This window comes from Schistocerca serialis, chromosome 3 (assembly GCF_023864345.2).
Source record: "Schistocerca serialis cubense isolate TAMUIC-IGC-003099 chromosome 3, iqSchSeri2.2, whole genome shotgun sequence".
Taxonomy (NCBI): domain Eukaryota; kingdom Metazoa; phylum Arthropoda; class Insecta; order Orthoptera; family Acrididae; genus Schistocerca; species Schistocerca serialis.
In genome coordinates this window covers 644,818,275-644,838,915 of record NC_064640.1, presented here as the reverse complement: position 1 = coordinate 644,838,915, position 20,641 = coordinate 644,818,275, and the positions used below count along the sequence as shown (strand labels likewise).

The following is a 20,641-nucleotide window of genomic DNA, read 5'->3' as shown; positions in this document are numbered from 1 at the left end:
TGGAGTGCCGCTGTTGTGGCCTTCCAGTCAGCTGAGTGGCAGCATTGAGTACGAGGTTGTTTCAGGGACATTCTCCCACTTGTAGCAGCATGCTTCACTGTTGGTACTCCACCATGCCCTCCGCTGTCCTCCTGTTGCATGCAGCCTAGGGCTCCAGTGAGGCTCACACCTCCGCCTGCCAAGGTGGAGCTCATGGATTTCGACCTGCCCCCATCCCATTCTGCCTCCTTCTACCCCTTCATCAATGGAGGTGGCCTCATCTCTACTGCCACCAGAAGACACGCCACTGCTGCAGCTTCCATGTCCTTCCAGTGGAGCCGGCAGCATTGATGGTCTCCTTTAGTGATTGGTCCACTGATGGGTTCTCAGACGCCCTCTCCAATTCTTTGCTGGAGGTCACGGCCCGTGCCTGGCCATTTTCGAACATACCTGGCCTTCTCAGGTGGGATAGATTTAATATGCCTGCCAGTGACCATCACGATGGAGGCAGATGAGTTGAAATGAGTAGAGCAGTGGAGGAGTACAGAAACCTTCCATAGAGGGGTGCATGCATTGTGTTGTATGGGCAGACCTGATGACGGAAGTTTTTGTTTGTGAGCAGCAGTAAGTGGAGCAGGTAGTGCTCATGCAAAGTTAAATTGCCACAGACTGTGGCTTGCACTATGTGCCAAGTAACATCATGCACTTAGTTGTTATTTGCCCATGCCAGCCATTTGCTGAGTTTACTGCCATGCACATAACTATCCGGGTTATGGCACTCTGCTTCCCAAATATCAATTTTCATGGCAAGTTTATTCTTCTCAAGTGATACTGTTCCCCAGGTGTTATCAAGCCACTGTCCGCCCATGAAGTACCCATGCTGACAGTGTCAAGTAGTGATATTTTCACATCTTCTACAGATACTAAATTCACCAACAGTGAAGGTTGCCATATTGCTGTGATTACAATAGTGGCTATCACATATGTGGCATTGGCACTGGGACAGACAAAATGATACTCCTCTGAAGATGCTGTAGTTTTGGTTTTCATGCAGTGGAAGTTGGTGCAGTGGTGTACGTGCCACTATTCCAGCCATTAGTAGGTGCGGTCTAACAACTGGCTGAGACACATCCATACTTCGTGCAATGATTTAGTCTCAAGCCGATACTGAAAATAAAACTATAATCTGTTATAGCCTTGCAGAGAAAATAGTGGTCATCCAATACTGTGTTTACGTCTTTTGGTTTAATGTCTTCTCAGCACAGTATGCCGAACCTAATTTCCTGAAGACTAATCCTCCTTCATGCTTCAAACTCACTCACGCACTAATATTAAACCCACTGACATTAAAAAAGCATGCTTCCTCTTGTCTTAAACATTACTAATTCATTTGATAACTCTTCATCCACTGACCTGGGCATAACACTGACCTTCCAGGGCTCATGAGAGAGATTACTACTGAGGTTAAACACATACTATTTCTCTACAATCTCTATCACCTTTTGTTGGTACAGTGTTCTACACATCATTCATGTTCAGATTCGTTTGGGACATTACTTTTCAATGTTGCAGTTCTTGTGAACAATACTATAAGTAGTCAACTTCTAAAAACGAGCTGTTACTGTGGTCTAATATCTCTAGCATATTCACATCCACAAAGCTCCTGCTAAGTTAAGTGATCAATATTGAAATAAGAGGTAATTTAGTTAATATTACATTTTAGACTAGTGCAATTACTTGTTTGGTAGGCTATCTATTGAAGGTCCCACTTTTCTGAGCGTATTCAGATAGAAAAGAAAGTATTTAATAAAGGCTGATAGTCGTAAGTTTTGTTTACATTTTAGGCATAAATTTCATGCAAGTGTAGATCTTTATTTTTTGACTAGACTTAGCAGTTCAAAGTTAAATTAATTCATGTCTGTCATTTAGAGTTTAGGTGGTTAATTAAAACTTTCAAAAGTAAGTTTTTAAGTTTGTTTACATTAGCATTTAATTACATATTAGTATAGGCTACGAAATTTCAGTGCTCTTGTTCCAAGTTATTCTCTGCTTTTGTGTAAATTTTGTGAACATTTTTCTATCAATCCATGTGTGACAAATGTGATGGTTGCCATAGAAATCTGAAGGAGGGGATGTTTTGTGAAGACTGTAGGCTATGGTTTCATTGGGGCAAACGTAGTAGTGAGGAAACAGGGGTAGATAATGAGGCTCTTCCATGGCAATGTAGGGTATGTAGAAAGGACAGTCAAATCGCTGAACAGGAGGCAAAAATTTGTGCCCTTAAGGCTGAATTAGAAAACACAAACTTCGCATTATGTAGGCTATGAGAGAAGAAAGAGATGGGGTGCTGGGAAAAGGTAGCAAGCAAAGAGCAAAAAAGGGAAACTCTTGAAAAAACTTTAGAAATTCAGTTAGTAAATCAGTTTGGCTTGCTATTTGAAGTAGTGGAGGAAGGGCCTCATCCAGATGTAGTTCAATGTATGTTGGAAAAGAATATTAGCTTAAAGAAAACAGACAGGTCGGGATCAGATCAGAATAGGAAAAGAAGAATTCTGTTTCTAGGTAGCAGTCATGGGAGGGGAGGCCAGCAGCTTCAGGAGAAATTGGGTGCAGGGTACCAGGTCACAAGTTTTGCGAAACCAACTGCTAGCCTTAGCCAGGTCAATGCAGGGACTTTGAGAAGGAAGATCAGGTAATTATAGTTGGGGGAGGGGAACCAGTCTGGCTATGAATCCAAGATATAGTATTAGGAATGACCTGGATGAAATAGGAGCAGAAACTGGGCACACAAATGTGGAATTTGTGGAGGTTGTTTAGCGCCATGCTCGGCCCTGGGTAAACACTGCTGTAAGGCAAGTTAACACTGAGCTGAACAGGATGCTACAGACACCAGCAAAATCTCACTTAAGTGTTGTTCCAGTTGATGCTATTGGTAGGTGGGGATACACTACACATGGTCTGCACCTAAATAGGACAGGGAAAGATAAGTTGGCTTCTCTACTAGCAGATATTGTAAGGGGGACCACAGTCACACAAGGGATGATCCGTGTGGTTAATGGAACCAGGCAGAGACGTTTTTTAGGTTAAACCCAAAGTCGAAACAGACAACAAACAAGAAAAACAGAATAAAAGAAGCTTCATGTACACCAAATAGGGATAAAGCTAAGGGTAGTATCAATTTTATTCATCCAAATATCAGGGCAATAGAAAATAAAGTAGATGAGCTGTTAGTGTGTTTAGATGATCTCTAAAATAAGAATGAGGTTGGTATACTTTGTCTGAACACCAGGTAATTGTGGGGATGGAAAGTGTCAGTACAAATGGGTATAATTTAGCATCTTACACTTGCAGATCTAGCATGCATAAAGGTGGAGTTGCCATTTACACAAAACATGAGTATAAATACAAAACTGTAGAAGTAAGCAAATTTTTTGTCGATCAGCACTTTGAAATTTGTGCATGTGAACCACAGCTAGATAATGTACTGTTGATATTAGCAACAGTGTACAGGTCCCCATTAGGAGATTGGAATCTATTGATAAAAAAAGTTTGACCCTATATTATGCTGTCTGTCAGACAAAAAGAAGAAGCTGTTAATCTGTGGTGATTTCATTGTAAACTTTCTAAACAATTCTGATAGGAAAAGTCAACTAGAAATGTTATTAATGACATATAACTTAGAATCAGTGATCAACTTTCCGACATGAATAGCTCAAGACAATAGCACTGTAATACATAATGTATTTGTAGGGCTAAATGATGTAAAACTAACACATGCTTTCCCTGTGATAAATGGATTATCAGACCATGATGCACAATTGACTAACTTACAAAAACTATCAGGGTGTACAGTTCAAAGCCATTAAGTCGAAGTGTAAGGCTGGTCAACCCAGCACCTATAGAGCACTTCAGAGAAAGTTTAAGAAATGTTAATTGGGGAGATGTATATAATGAGCCAAATGCTAATGATAAATGCAAAATATTTCTTGGTAACATTGTTGCTCCAAAAAATTACTAAATGTAACACAAAACAGTTTTCAAAGAAGCCTCGGATTACTACAGGTATTAACGTGTCTTCAGAAAGAAAAAGAAAATTGGCCAGGAGTAATTTTACACTATAAAAATTACTGTAACATACTGAGAAAAGTTGTCAGAAAATTAAAAAAAAAATGTATTTTAGAGATGAAGTTAACAACTCGGGCAATGAAATTGAGTGAATATGGAATGTTTTTAGAAGAGAGACAGGAAAAGTAACCACTGGGGTAGGTAGTATTACTATTAAAGAGAATGAGACCATCTTAACCAACAGTACACAAGTAGCTAATGGATTTAACAACCATTTCTTAAGTGTAGGTGAAAAAATTGGTGAGAATAGTTAAAAAGAAAAAGCCAAGCAGTACATGGAAGAGTCAGTTTTGAGAAATCATTGTCAGATTAATTTTCATCTAATAACCTCTTGTGAAATAAGGAAAATCTTTAAATCTTTGAAAAATAAATGTTCTGGTGGAGTGGATGACATCTCTAACAAGATGTTAAAACAATGTGGAGCAGTTGCAGCTGATGTCTGAGTCACATCTGTAATTCATCACTAACTGAAGGTATTTTCCCAGACAGGTTAAAATATTCCATTGTCAAGCATCTGTACAAAAAAAGGGACACCACAGATGTCAATAATTACCGGCCAGTATCCTTGCTTATATCATGTTCAAAAATCATCGAGAAAGTAATGTACGCAAGAGTGGTTAGCCATCTCAACAGTAATGGGATACTTAGTAAATCACACTTTGGATTTCAAAAATGTTGTTCTACTGAAACAGCAATATACAATTTCACTGCCCAGATAATACAGTCTTTAAATAGTAAAATGTCACCAGTAGGAATTTTCTGTAACTTGTCTAAAGCATTTGATTGTGTGAACCATGACTTTGTGTTACAGAAATTACAATTGTATGGTATAAATGGAACAGCATGTCAGTGGTTTAAGGCATATCTAGAGAACAAGGAGCAAAATGTTTCTTTACATGGATTAAATGAATTAAGGAAGTTTCCCACTTCATCTAACTGTGGTGAAATTGCATTAGATGTTCCACAGGGTTTGATCATGGGTCCCCTTCTGTTCCTGATGCATGTGAGTGACCTCCCTTCTTAGCTGAAACAAGAAGCTAAACTGACACTGTTTGCTGGTGATTCAAGTATCATTATTAGTTCAGTAAAAGAAACTCCAATAGAAAATAATACAAATAATGTCTTTGGGAAAGTTATTGATTAGTTTTCTGCAAATGGGCTTGTTCTGAACACAGAACATCCAATTTTCTACTGCAAGTAGTACAGTTCCTTCAATAAATATAACACATCAACAAAAGTCAATAGCCAGGAAAGAGCATACTAAGTTTTTGAGTGTAAATAGAGATGAGAATCTTAATTGGAAAATTTGTATTTTGTATCCCCTAAAGCGACTAGGTTCACCAACTTTTGCAGTCAGAATAATTGCTAATTTTGAGGATATAGAAATTAGCAAGCTAACATACTTTGTATGCTTGCACTCTTTGATGTCATACGGAATAGTATTTTGGCGTAATTTAACACGTAGGCAAAAAGTATTCACTGCTCAAAAGAAAGCGGTTAGAATAATGTGTGGGGCTCATAGTCACACATCTTGTAGGCATCTGTTTAAAAGGTTAGGAATTCTTACAATAGCCTCACAGTACATTTACTCAGTAATGAAATTTGTTCTTAACCACATGGACAAGTTTAAAAACAAAAGTGGCATTCATGATTATAATACCAGAACAAAGAAAGACTTACACTATCCTCTACTTAACCTATCTTTAGCACAGAAAGGGGTAAAATATCCTGCTGTAAAACTTTTCGATAAATTATGTGATGAAATAAATGTCTGACAGACAGCACTAACAGTTCAAAAATAAATTGAAATCATATCTCCTTGACAACTCCTTCTGTACCATAGATGAATTCTTTAATAGAAATAAATAAATCTATAGGTATAAAATATGCATTTTGTACCATTTAATGAATAGGGGCAGGTAATAAAAATTTTAAGCTTAAAAAAAACTTGATTCATGTGTGCATTTATTATGCACTTGACACTTTCCACATCATAACAGTTTCTGAGGGACTGATCAGTGGAACACACAACTAACCAACTAAATGAATGAATGTGATGCTGACTGAGGTGAGGCAAAAGTGAAGGAGTGCTATTTTTATCTGTAATTTCAAATAATGTTTTATTTCAGGTTTCCATAAGATACGTGTTTATAGATTACATTAATTGATGTCCATATTGAATTCGACATACTTAGACAATGCATTTAAATGATTATCATTCAGTGCTGTTTTTTGTTTTGATAGATAATATGTTAAGTCAGTGTGTAATGAACTGTGTAACACATTTCACATCTCTCTCTATTTCTAAATTTGAATCATTAATTGTGTTTATTGTAATTCATAATATGTATTACAAGAATTTTATTTATCTGTGAGTTAAATCTGTACAGTGGCTAATTTTTCATTGTTGTTTCCTAGGGTCATGACTTACTTGTGGTCTTGCTTGAATCAGGAGGCTGTGCCCTGACGTAAGTAGAAGCAGTTTTATTGGTATACATATTTCAATAAGTATATGTGAAAGAATGATACTTACCAGAATCAGCTGAACTTCATAATACAGTGTGTTTCTAAAAGTGAAAGCCAAGTGTAAAAAAAGGACCTTTCATTAAATAGATAGAATGAGAAAATAAACATGATGTTATCCACAATCATATCTCAAAAAGAGATTCCTTTTAGGACAGTGGACTTGAGGAAATTGGAAATGGTAACAGAGGAAGTTTAGAAATGAAGGTCATTTGATGTTAGGCAGGGAATGTAAGTCACCAGCAGATTAGATTCATGATTCTGCAGGGTTTTCCTTTTTTCATTACATACTTAAGAATGAATTTCATAACCCATTCTACTTTCTGTGCTGCCCATCATGTAGGATTTGGTATTTAAATCTTGCAGATTTCTTTTCTTCAGTATCCTCTCACTCTTCTTACATGTCAAAGCACAGCAATAGATGCCTTCCTATTGTAACCTTCGTTTTAGGAAACCTTGCTGTTGAAAATGCAAAAATGTCTTAGCTGTGAACCCAATGCACAGACATCATTCGGTGCACTTTTTATAACTATGTAAAGACTGAGACCCTAGATACAGTTTCAATGAAACTAGTGAAACTAGTGTTATACCATTAATTGTAAGAACATTTGCAGGTATGACACATCGACCACTCTAATATTTTCTCAAAAAACAAAAAACCTTCCTAGGAAATAATAAAGAACTGGCAAGGGCTAGGCCAATGGCAGAGGGACTTCTGCTGTAGAACTCAGTGAATGTAAAACTAAACACTGTAATAATTTGGAAGACAAATAGTGACTTTTAAGTAGCCATAAATAAAAAAAGTTTCATTTGTGACCCTATAAAAACCTGCATAATACCAACTTTTAAATCATTTTCTTAAAAGAAAAACACCTCACTACACTACATTTCGTCCTTTCAAGAGCTGGGAGGAAGGGGGGAAGGCAGTAGGGGACATGGGAATGTGGGTCGGGGGGGGGGGGGGGGGAGACATACTGTTTGATATCACCAGATGGAAAGAAATTAGTGTCACTGACTAAGTCATGTCCAGTCACAAGTATAATATTTCTTAATATAGCAGTCTGTTCGTACAATTTAATCTTGATAATTTATGTATGAATATTCTGTCAGCTTAGTGGCATTAGAATAAAATCATAAGGAACTGCATTAAGAGCAAACTGTGAGATGCTACATAGAAACTATGCCACCTGTTCAGCTTGCCGAACCTCATTTGTTTACTTTGGTTTCTTCATGTCATAAGCGTACAGCAAATTAGAAAGCTCGTCATCAGATGCGTCTCACTTTTATGGGCAAAGCAGTGATTATAATGTAAACATTCTGAGTAGATGATGCTTTTTGTTCTTGTGATTACTACAGATTGAACGGCAGTTATGCATAAGGAAGGCATATTCTAGACATTATTGTCAGCATTTTGTGTTCCTTTTTCCATGTTCTAATGCCCAATGTTTCTCCCTTCATTTTAATGGAAGGTGGAATTGAACTTCCCCTGCACACATGCATTGGTTTCACTTCATAATGATTTTTTGAGGCCCCTTTCTTAGTTACTGCACATGGTTTCCTTGCACAATCCGCTTTCTTGACTAAGAGTTGTATGTTATTATTCATAGCTTGAAATTTATCTGTGCATATATTGGTGTTACGCTATAAGTGCTGTATTGCCTTTTCATTTGTGTCTTTGTTTTGGGGATAGTGCCAATGAAAACAATTTTAAGGACTGTTTTTAGGTCTATAATAATCAAAAGCTCAAAAATTGTTATCTGCTCATAATGTTTACAGTATAACCAAAATAGCTAAAACAAAATAGCAGATAGTGTCTAGAAAATGAGCTCTTCTATTTGCTGGACAATTAAGACAGAAAAATCATGATAATCATGGCAGCCACTGTAGAGAGCAGCTGCCTACATAATTTCCCTTGCTCTTAATTAAATGTGTTCAGGTTTTATTATCTGAATATTATTTGTAACTATGCTTTAGCCCCTAACCCTAGTTATAATAATGGTAATAAAACTCATTGGCCTATTATTTTGGCCCTCAAACAAGTTGGCAGCTGTGTGCATTACATCTCTGAAGTACAAGCTATGCTCCTCAAGTGTGACACTCAAAAAACAGATTGATTGTAGAAATGTATTCTTTCTGTGTGTACTGTAAATGGACTTGGCATTATCACAGAAAATGTTTTACAATTCTGTGATCATTGATGTACTTCCATGAGTGGTGCAAAATTATCCAGCCAATTTCACTAGATATTTTCTTGTAATTTTGGTTAAATGTTCTAAAAGAATCTCACTTAATGTATGACATCAAATTAGCAAATTTAACTTTTTGAGTCGAGGAAGGTCATTCCACACTGAAGCTACAACTAATCCTGTTTTTTGTGTTGTGAATTATCTGTCTTAGTCATCACAATGGCAAAGAGGTAGAGGTGAATGCAGCAGTACTTTGCTAGCCAAGTGGTAATGCGGTTACTTTGTGAAGCAATGCCTGTCTTCACTATTTTGTTACATTCTTACTGAAGGTCTGCTGCACTATGTCAGCCTTTTATCTCTTTTCAAAATGGCCTCCAAGCAGTTGGATCAAAAATTAGTAAGGAAATCTTGAGAAAACTGCTACAATATAAGAAAAAGATTACTATTCACTGTAAAGCTGACATGTTGAGTTGCAGACAGGCACTATGAAAAAACACTTACACATTCCTGAAGAGGGGCAGTAGCCTATTCAGTAGTTGCAGGGGCAACAGTCTGGATGATTGACTGATCTGGCCTTGTAACAATAACCAAAACAGCCTTGCTGTGCTGGTACTGCGAACGGCTGAAAGCAAGGGTAAACTACAGCCATAATTTTTCCCGAGGGCATGCAGCTTTACTGTATGGTTAAATGATGATGGCGTCCTCTTGGGTAAAATATTCCGGAGGTAAAATAGTCCCTCATTCGGATCTCCGGGCGGGGACTACTCAAGAGGACGTTGTTATCAGGAGAAAGAAAACTGGCATTCTACGGATCAGAGCGTGGAATGTCAGATCCCTTAATCGAGCAGATAGGTTAGAAAATTTAAAAAGGGAAATGGATAGGTTAAAGTTAGATATAGTGGGAATTAGTGAAGTTCGGTGGCAGGAGGAACAAGACTTTTGGTCAGGTGAATACAGGGTTATAAATACAAAATCAAAGAGGGGTAATGCAGGAGTAGCTTTAATAATGAATAAAAAATAGGAATGCGGGTAAGCTACTACAAACAGCATAGTGAACGCATTATTGTGGCCAAGATAGATACGAAGCACATGCCTACTACAGTAGTACAAGTTTATATGCCAACTACCTCTGCAGATGACAAAGAAATTGAAGAAATGTATGATGAAATAAAAGAAATTATGCAGATTGTGAAGGGAGACGAAAAGGGTGACTGGAATTCGGCAGTAGGAAAAGGGAGAGAAGGAAACGTAGTAGGTGAATATGGATTGGTGATAAGAAATGAATGAGGAAGCCATCTGGTAGAATTTTGCACAGAGCATAACTTAATCATAGCTAACACTTGCTTCAAGAATCATAAAAGAAGGTTGTATACATGGAAGAATCCCGGAGATACTAAAAGGTATCAGATAGATTATATAATGGTAAGACAGAGATTTAGGAACCAGGTTTTAAATTGTAAGACATTTCCAGGAGCAGATGTGGACTCTGACCACAATCTATTGGTTATGAACTGGAGGTTAAAACTGAAGAAACTGCAAAACGGTCGGAATTTAAGGAGATGGGACCTGGATAAACTGACTAAACCAGAGGTTGTACAGAGTTTCAGGGAGAGCATAAGGGAACAATTGACAGCAGTGGGGGAAAGAAGTACAGTAGAAGAAGAATGGGTAGCTCTGAGGGATGATGTAGTGAAGGCAGCAGAGGATCAAGTAGGTAAAATGACGAGGCCTAGTAGAAATCCTTGGGTAACAGAAGAAATGTTGAATTTAATTGATGAAAGGAGAAAATATAAAAATGCAGTAAATGAAGCAGGCAAAAAGGAATACAAGCGTTTCAAAAATGAGATTGACAGGAAGTGCAAATTGGTTAAGCAGGAATGGCTAAAGGACAAATGTAAGGATGTAGAGGCTTATCTCACTAGGGATAAGATAGATACTGCCTACAGGAAAATTAAAGAGACCTTTGGAGAAAAGAGAACCACTTGCATGAATATCAAGAGCTCAGATGGAAACCCAGTTCTAAGCAAAGAAGGGAAAGCAGAAAGGTGGAAGGAGTATATAGAGGGTCTATACAATGGCGACGTACTTGAGGACAATATTCTGGAAATGGAAGAGAATGTTGATGAAGATGAAATGGGAGATACGATACTGCGTGAAGAGTTTGACAGAGCACTGAAAGACCTGAGCCGAAACAAGGCCCCGGGAGTAGACAACATTCCATTAGAACTACTGACGGCCTTGGGAGAGCCAGTCCTGACACAGCTCTACCATCTGGTGAGGAAGATGTATGAGACAGGTGAAGTACCCTCAGAGTTCAAGAAGAATATAATAATTCCAATCCCAAAGAAAGCAGGTGTTGACAGATGTGAAAATTACCGAACTATCAGTTTAATAAGTCACAGCTGCAAAATACTTACACGAATTCTCTACAGACAAATGGAAAAACTGGTAGAAGCCGACATCAGGGAAGATCAGTTTGGATTCCGTAGAAATATTGGAACACGTGAGGCAATACTGACCTTACAACTTATCTTAAAAGAAAGGTTAAGGAAAGGCAAACCTACGTTTCTAGCATTTGTAGACTTAGAGAAAGCTTTTGACAATGTTGACTGGAATACTCTCTTTCAAATTCTAAAGGTGGCAGGGGTAAAATACAGGGAGCGAAAGGCTATTTACAATTTGTACAGAAACCAGATGGCTGTTATAAGAGTCGAGGGGCATGAAAGGGAAGCAGTGGTTGGGAAGGGAGTGAGACAGGGTTGTAGCCTCTCCCCAATGTTATTCAATCTGTATATGGAGCAAGCAGTAAAGGAAACAAAAGGAAAGTTCGGAGTAGGTATTAAAATCCATGGAGAAGAAATAAAAACTTTGAGGTTCGCTGATCACATTGTAATTCTGTCAGAGACAGCAAAGGACTTGGAAGAGCAGTTGAACGGAATGCACAGTGTCTTGAAAGGATGATATAAGATGAACATCAACAAAAGCAAAACGAGGATAATGGAATGTAGTTGAATTAAGTCGGGTGATGCTGGTGGAATTAGATTAGGAAATGAGACACTTAAAGTAGTAAAGGAGTTTTGCTATTTGGGGAGCAAAATAACTGATGATGGTCGAAGTAGAGAAGATATCAAATGTAGACTGGCAATGGCAAGGAAAGCGTTTCTGAAGAAGAGAAATTTGTTAACATCGAGTATAGATTTTAGTGTCAGGAAGTCGTTTCTGAAAGTATTTGTATGGAGTGTAGCCATGTATGGAAGTGAAACATGGACGATAAATAGTTTGGACAGGAAGAGAATAGAAGCTTTCGAAATGTGGTGCTACAGAAGAATGCTGAAGATTAGATGGGTAGATCACATAACTAATGAGGAGGTACTGAATAGAATTGGGGAGAAGAGGAGTTTGTGGCACAACTTGACGAGAAGAAGAGACCGGTTGGTAGGACATGTTCTGAGGCGTCAAGGGATCACAAATTTAGCATTGGAGGGCAGCATGGAGGGTAAAAATCGAAGAGGGAGACCAAGATATGAATACACTAAGCAGATTCAGAAGGATGTAGGTTGCAGTAGGTACTGGGAGATGAAGAAACTTGCACAGGATAGGGTAGCATGGAGAGCTGCATCAAACCAGTCTCAGGACTGAAGACCACCACAACAACAACAACAACATTGGCTTTTGGCCGAAGCCTTCGTCAGAAAAGGAGAAAAAAAGAACACACACACATACACACAAAAGTAAGCACACCTCAATGAACGCCATCTCCAGCAGCTTGTGGTCATGTGTGCTTGAAGTGTGCTTGCTTGTGTGAATGAATGTGTGTATATGTTTTTCCTTTCCTGATGAAGGCTTTGGCTGAAAGCTAATGTATAAATGTCTTTTCTTTGTGCCTGACTGCAACTCAACATGTCATCTTTATGGTGAGTAACAATCATATGTTCCTGCTTTGTTGGTATTCCAACCTGGAATTCCCAATGTTTGATTTTTTAAAACTTCTCCATCATAAGACTTCTTGGTGAAATACTTACAAAATTACTGAATTGGACACTAATGCCTGCATTTTTCTATTTCTATCAATATAATTTTTAGTTTTTGTAGATACACAGTTTGACTGAGTAAAGTGTGGCATTTAATAATTCGTGAACTGAGTTTCTTTATGGGTCTACAAACAGTGCCAGATTTCCATACATTTGTGGAAGTCCTGAAATGCTACTTTCATGTATTATAATTCGTGATGTTTTGGGAAGGTTTGTGTTATGAATACTTTTTGACTTTCATCATTAGCACTGTGCATATCTTATAGAATTTTTTGTTTGTTTATTAAACATAGCAGATAATCATAAGAGAGAAATAAATCATCAAGAATATATTCTTTCACATTATCTACAACAGTTTCACAATTATTTGATTGCATGCCAGTAGAAATCTACCAGCTTGGAGTTAAAGATGTTGTTAAGTGAAATTGGAAGCACATTTTCACCTACAAGTAAATTTTATTAATGGTCTTTCAGTAAGGAGCAATAAAGCAATAAAGGTAACGATTTAAACTAAGCTAAACTAAACTTCTTGATTGTTTTTCTTATAGTGTTACCAAAAGGCTGGCACCAAATTCTAGCTGTAATTGAAATATCACAGGGAAACAGTTTGTAGGATATAACACTCTATTTGTGTGTCACCATGTGCATAACTTGATCTTTCATTGACTCAAACTGACCTTCACTTAAGTAGATGTTTTTTGATAGCAATAATCAACTATCCATCTCTTTTTATTAAGTTAACACTATATGTCATCACCAGAAGTGATATTGGATAAAAATGCGTGATTATCAATTAATAACATTCAATCAAAACTGTACCTGTGGACACCAACTGATTTCTGTTGCTTTGAATTAGAGCGTGCAATATCTCAGCACCTGAACTATGGACATTGTTTATTCAATGCATTTGCCACACAACATTTAAAAAGACACATTTCATGAAATTTTCCAGTCATCAGTTCAGTAACAGTGGACCATCATGGATTAAGCCATGTAAATGTTCATCATCCAAATGTGTATCTTTTACTGAATGTGGAGAGGTAGTTGTGACAAAATGATCCTCCTGGAAACAAGAAAACCATTTTCCATCATAATTTCTCTGATGGAACTCGTCCCATATATGGCACATACGTTTTGAGCTGATTCTATTGCCTTCACCCCTCTATTAAATTCAAAGTAAACAACTTGTTACAAACATAGACTTTTACAATTTGCCCTCCATTTTCCAACACTTAATCAATACTCCTAACCATCAGATATTTAAATTCAGTACATAACCACAAGAACTATATGAAAACATCAAATGACAAATAATAACTACGATAAATAGACTCAACAGCAACCTGTGCATCAAAGTGCCAAACAAAAATGCTATGAAGTTATGCACCAACCTTTCCTTTTCTGCAGGTAAATTACAACAAAGATTTCAAATATACGTCAAGCCTTATGCAGCATAGGCAATGCTCATACCACTGCTGTTACTGCAGGATGTTCCCTGTGAAACTCACACTATAATAATAATAAATAATTTTATGCTTGCCAAAGTGAGTGCAACAACATGTGTAGGTCATAGGTGCAAGGTACAATGCTTTACAGTCTTCTAGGAAAATACCATTTACTGTCAGCCAGAAACCCCAGTGGTCCAGAGCCAAACTCCAGATCAGAAAATGTGCTGAACTGGACAGTCAGCCATTAAAACGTTATAGGAGTTTTTCAGTTACTTGCAGGCCAGAAAGTGAAAAAAATAGTTTCTCTACTTCTATGAGACCGATACTCACCCGAAATGCAGTTTAAGAGAATGAAAAAAGTGTAGGCTTGAACGCTAAACTTCAAGTTTACTTTGCGCAGTATTTACTGCTAGACAACGAGCAGGCACACAGTCACAAAAGCTCAAAGGAAGATACCACTCCCTCTGTAAACTTTCACATCCTACATTGTTGCTTGTTTGTGCAGTGGCTGGACTTAAAGCTTCTGAGAGAGAGAGAGAGAGAGAGAGAGAGAGAGAAAGGAGAAGATTATTTCTACCTTATTTTATTTATTTATTTACACATCTAGTTCCATTGGACCAAATTGAGGAGCAAATCACCAAGGTGATGGAACATATAAGTACATGAAATTACAACATAAAAGTAATAACAGGTAAAATAAAATGTTTATGAACCCAAGCCATAAGTTTAAGTAAACTCAATCAACAATGTAATGTAAGAATCAGCTTAATTTCTCAAGAAACTCCTCAAAAGAATAGGAAGAGTTACCCATGAGGAAACTCTTCAGTTTTGATTTGAAACCATTTTAAGTCAATATCTTAGACTTGTTTGTCTACTATGACATAATATGGGGTGGCAGCTTCTTGTCGTCATATTTATGTGATAACAGGCAATGTGAAATTTTATACAGAATATTTTCAAAATGTTTTCCTTCTGCAGCATTGAGTGTGTAGAGCCTTGAACTGAATTCTGTGGTGGCTTTCTGAAGAACATCATTTTCACCCACACGATTCTCTCTGGAAATTACAGTATGAAGATCCTGGACTATTGTAAGTGCATCTTTGTATAGACTCAGACCTTTAGATAAACCCATATGAAATAATCACTCAGGTTGCGATTGGGACTATAGGAGGGTATTCCAGACCATGTCTAGTGAATGCTAAGGTGTCCAGTGCAACAATCCGATCTCTGAACATCGCCGAAAGGAAACTGAAGATGTCTGCAGTATGGCGTGGACATGCTCAGTGCAGCATGAACGAGAAGTTTTGGAGTATTTGGCAGTAGTGTGCATCTGGTACAGATTTGTGTTCCAGTAACTGTCTATATTTGTCTGCTGTGACAGTTGCCTCAATAAAAATGGATTCAATAACGCATTGTGCATCATTTATGGCAGTGATTTTTTGTGGATGAAATGACACAGCAGCTTGAAATTGTGGATTCATAGTATCCCAGTGCCACCAGTTCTGTTGGTTGATGTACATGTGGAAATCACTTAACGAGACCTGATCTAACCAGACCTGATCCTTTTCTGCTGTCCCATATCCAGAGGCCTCAGTGATGTCATTTATAAGAGAGTATTCCCACTCCACATCCCTGTCTTTCAAAGATTAACGCAATTGAATTTTGTAAGGAAAAAGCCTAATTATCTCTTTCATTGTCCTCTGGAGAGATTGCTATAGCATCCAGATTTTCTATGCTGCATGTCTTGTTGATGTATTGGGTTCCTCACTCAATATGTTTCACACTTGGTCCACATTCTCCAGGGTTACAACTGAGGCTGGTTTTTTGTTTTCTTTTCATGTTCCCACAACATAAAGTTGATCTCAAAACAAGCAATTTTTTTCAGGGCAATGGAAAAAACAGGCCCAGATGTGTGCTATGTGGAAATGGCCCAGGAAGTACTACATTCCATCCAGAAGACTGGCATTTCTTCAGTTGCTTCCAAATGGTAAGATATCTACGAGGGCCGTTCAGAAAGTAACCTCCGGTTGATTTAAAAAAATACACCAAGTTAAATAAAAATATTTTAATATATACATCTTACAACTACATCTTTGCACTATTTTTCTACATAGTCTCCATAGCGATTGAGGCACTTATCGTATCTCTTCACAAGCTTTGAAATTCCTTCTGCATAAAAATCACCCGCTTGTGCCTGGAGCCAGCCTGTGACCGCATCTTTGAGCTCTTCGTTGTCATCAAACCGCTGTGACCCGAGCCATTTCTTCAAATGCATGAAGAGGTGATAATCACTTGGCGCCAGGTCTGGGCTGTAAGGTGGATGGTTGATAACGTCCCACTTGAAGGACTCAAGAAGGGCCGTTGTTCTGCGAGCAGAGTGAGGACGGGCGTTATCGTGCAAAAAAACGATACCGGAAGTCAGCATGCCATGGCGTTTGTTCTGTATAGCCCGTCGTAACTTTTTTATTGTTTCACAGTACACGTCTTGATTAATGGTCGTACCACGTTCCATGAATTCAACCAACAACACCCCTTTGGCATCCCAAAACACCGTTGCCATCAGTTTTCTGGCAGAAAAATCTTGCGAGGCTTTTCTTGGTTTGGTAGGCGAATTTGAATGTGCCCACATCTTTGATTGTTCTTTTGTCTCAGGGTTCACGTACTTAATCCAGGTTTCGTCACCGGTCACGATTCTGTTTAACAATGGTTCTCCTTCGTCCTCATAACGTGACAGAAAGTCTAATGCAGAGGCCATTCTTTGAGTTTTGTGGTGGTCGGTAAGAATTTTGGGCACCCATCGTGCACAGAACTTACGGTAACCCAATCTTGCTGTCACTATCTCGTACAAGAGAGTCTTAGAAATCTGTGGAAAACCAGTAGACAACTCCAACATTGAGAAACGTCGATTTTCACGAACTTTTGCATCAACTGTCTGAACGAGTTCGTCAGTCACCAATGATGGTCTACCACTCCTCTCTTCATCATGAACGTTTTCTCGTCCACTTTTAAATAAACGTACCCATTCACGGACAACTCCTTCACTCATAACTCTTGGACCGTACACGGCACAAAGCTCACGATGAATATCTGCTGCAGAATATCCTTTGGCTGTAAAAAACCTTATGACAGCACGCACTTCACATTTGGCGGGGTTTTCTATTGCAGCACACATTTCAAACTGCCACAAAAACTAAACTAGCGCAGGTACGACGTTCACTTGACCACGGCTTGATGCCGACTGACCTGTTGAGTGCGTGAACGCACAGATGGCGTCGCTACTCCCCCCACAACCCGCACTGTGACCAATCGGAGGTTACTTTCTGAACCGCCCTCGTATTATTCTCTCTAAGTGAAAAGTTGTAGTTGAATGCTAAGTTAATCTTTTCTTATGAACTATAAAACTGTTTGCTTAGTTATCTCAGTGATTATAATTTCCTGTTTTGTTTTTCATACAGTGGTTGTGAACAGCTTGGCAAAAATGTTATAAAGAAAAATTTATTAATTGTATGCAGTATTAGATACCAGAAATACCTTAGCACTGGGGTTCATTCACAGATTATATTTTCTAGATAGGTAGTCAATATGTCATCCATTGCCCTCCTTCTTTTTTCAACATGGGCCACATATATACAATTGATTAAAAGCATATTCTGGAAAATGTCAGAAGAACTTGTGTCTTCCACTATGTGTGCAAGTGTTTAGGGGAGGGGTAATGATTTCATGCTTAGACTTCTTGAGCTCTGTGCATTGTTTTTCTCACAGTGCATTGTTCTAACTGCCTTCTTCAAACTGTGTATACCATTCTTTTCCTATAATGAAGTCTTCATAACCAGCCAGTACTTTCATTTGTTCTGCCACATTATTCTGCCCTGCGTACTCTATTTTGACTTCTCTATTGCCAGGTTCATACTAACCCAATACAGTAGGTTACTTCCTGTAAAGACTGCTGATTGTCCCCTGATCTTGCTTTATCATCCTCCCTCCACTATAGTTTATGGTGTTCTTCTGTATATAAAGGAATTCTCAATCTGATTATGAATCCAGTGTTTATTTCTTATGCATATATTTAATGTGGTATGATGTAATGGCCCTCTCTTATGTGTTTCAACTTGATTGTTACATTAACTTTTGTCAAAACATCCATTGCATAATGTGAACTTTCATGTATCTTGTCTTTAAGATCACCTAAATGCAATATAATCATGTACTGTTCACATGAACTTCATTAATGATTGTTAACTTGTACCACCCCAGCTAATAGTCACTCAAAAGATCTGTGAACTATTTAGGTAAATGAAACTCATGAAAGGCATTGCAGAATCCATGGGATTTTAAAATATGACATTTGGTTTCACACATTAAATAATTCCAGAACGTATGCTCATTGCCAGGGAGAGGCCATTTCATTCAAGTTTTCTTATTACATTCAAACTTAAAACATCTACCAGATTTCTGTGTGTGGGCTGTGTGTTAATGACATGGGTGCTAATTTGGTGGATCTAGTCTTTTGCCATGATGAGAGAGACATTGAATTACAGACAGGCACAATAAAAAGACTTACCACTGAGCTTTCGGCCAAAAACCTTCTTCATAAAAGAAAATAAAACACACACACATTCACACAGCAGGCACAACTCATGCACACGACTGCTATCTCAGGTCGTTTGGGCCAGACTGTAACAGTTATGTTGAATGAAAGCAGCAGTCCAGAATGGGGTGGGGAAGGGGAGAGAGATAGTAGGGTACGGGTGGGCGGCGAGATAGAAGAACACTGTCTGTCAGGGCATGCAGGGAATAGAAGGGACAAGGCTCCCAGATGCAGCGTCAGCAGGGTGTTTGGGGGGTGGAGGGGGCGGGGGGGGGGGGGGGGGGGGGAGCAGAAAGGGGAAAGGAAGGGTGAGTGCATTGACAGATTGTGGCACACAGTGACAGTGAGGAAGTGTGAATTGAGAGGAGGTGAAGGACAGATGGGGTGGAAACTGTTGGATGGAGGATGTGGGTCAGTAGGTTATCATAACCTGAGACCAGGATAATTTTAGAAGTGGAAGGTGTGTTATTAGAATAACTCCCATCTGCCCAGTTCAGAAAAGCTAATGGTGGAGGGGAGGATACAGGTGGCTGGTGTTGTGAAGCACCAATTGTAATCAAGCATGTTACTTTCAGCTGCATTTTGTGCCACATGGTAGTGCACTTCACTCTTAGCCACTTGAAGATTTGAAGACGATGTCAGAAGACAAAAGAGCATGGAGAGTTACCATAGGAAAACCTACATATGAGCAGAACAGATGATGATGATGATGATGATGATGATGATGATGATGATGATGATACTGATAATAATGATGATGATTCATCCTGGTGGACAGGTGGTTGGTAGTCATACCAATATAAAAAATTGTGCAGTGATCGCAGCTAAACTGGCATATGACATGGCTGCTTTCACAGCTGGCCCGGACCGTAATGGGGTAGGATAAGCCTGTGACCGGTCTGGATGGATGGATTGGGCATGTCTTGCACTTGAGTCTTCCACAGGAGTATGATCCCTGTGGTAAGAGACTGGGGCTGACAGTGGCGTAGGGATGGACTGGGATGATATGATGGTTGGGTGGCTGATGGAACATCACTTTAGGAGGGGTGGGAAGTATTTCGGGTAGGATGTCCCTCATTTCAGGCCCTCTTGTAGGATGTGGTTCAGTTTTCCAATCCGGGGTGGTACTGGGTGATGAAGGGGACACTCCTTTGTAACAGAGAAGCTGGTGGTGGAAGGGAGGATCCACATGGCCCATATTGTGAAGCAGCCATTGAAATTGGGCATTACATATTCATCTGCATGTTGTTCAGCTACATATAGAATGGAACAATCCTGTCGGTCTCAACAATTCAACCACTCTTACCATAACACAGCAGGATTTAAATACGAGGTGTTCTGTATTTCAAATATTTTTTATTGTTATAGATACAGGCCTTAACATCATACCTTATGTAAGGAACATGCTTTCTGGGGATTCCTAGAGGAAGGAACTGGCTTTGCTTTTGTGTTGCCAGTTTTAGGTTCAATCTCTCAACAAATACTTTACACAAATATTATGCTGCTAGCAGATCTAACAAATGAACGGGATTTCAGATTCTGTTTTTATTTTAACTGCCTCACCCAGTGTCCAGATCTCTGGCACCCTACCAGTCCTAGTTCATCTTTGACTGTCTCTAATGACCTCACTGTTGACGTAATGTTAAATACTAATCTCCAACACCTCCTAGTACAGGAACATTTTAAATATGGCAGAATTTGTAGAATCAGGTGCTGTAGTACTTTGGGATGGATCCAGTCAGGTCTTGGGGGTTGGGCAGT

General features: G+C 38.7%; 1 protein-coding gene across 3 annotated transcripts in view; it reads left to right on the top strand.

Annotated features, from left to right (window-relative positions):
* The window catches only part of LOC126470531 (protein inturned), a 258,007-nt gene that overhangs the window by 193,624 nt on the left and 43,742 nt on the right, over positions 1-20,641 (top strand). For all 3 annotated transcript variants that reach the window (XM_050098452.1, XM_050098451.1, XM_050098450.1), the window contains exons 14-15: positions 6,523-6,572; positions 16,178-16,279. In XM_050098452.1, coding sequence (XP_049954409.1) covers positions 6,523-6,572; positions 16,178-16,279 — 152 coding nt within the window. The remainder of the gene's footprint in view (positions 1-6,522; positions 6,573-16,177; positions 16,280-20,641) is intronic.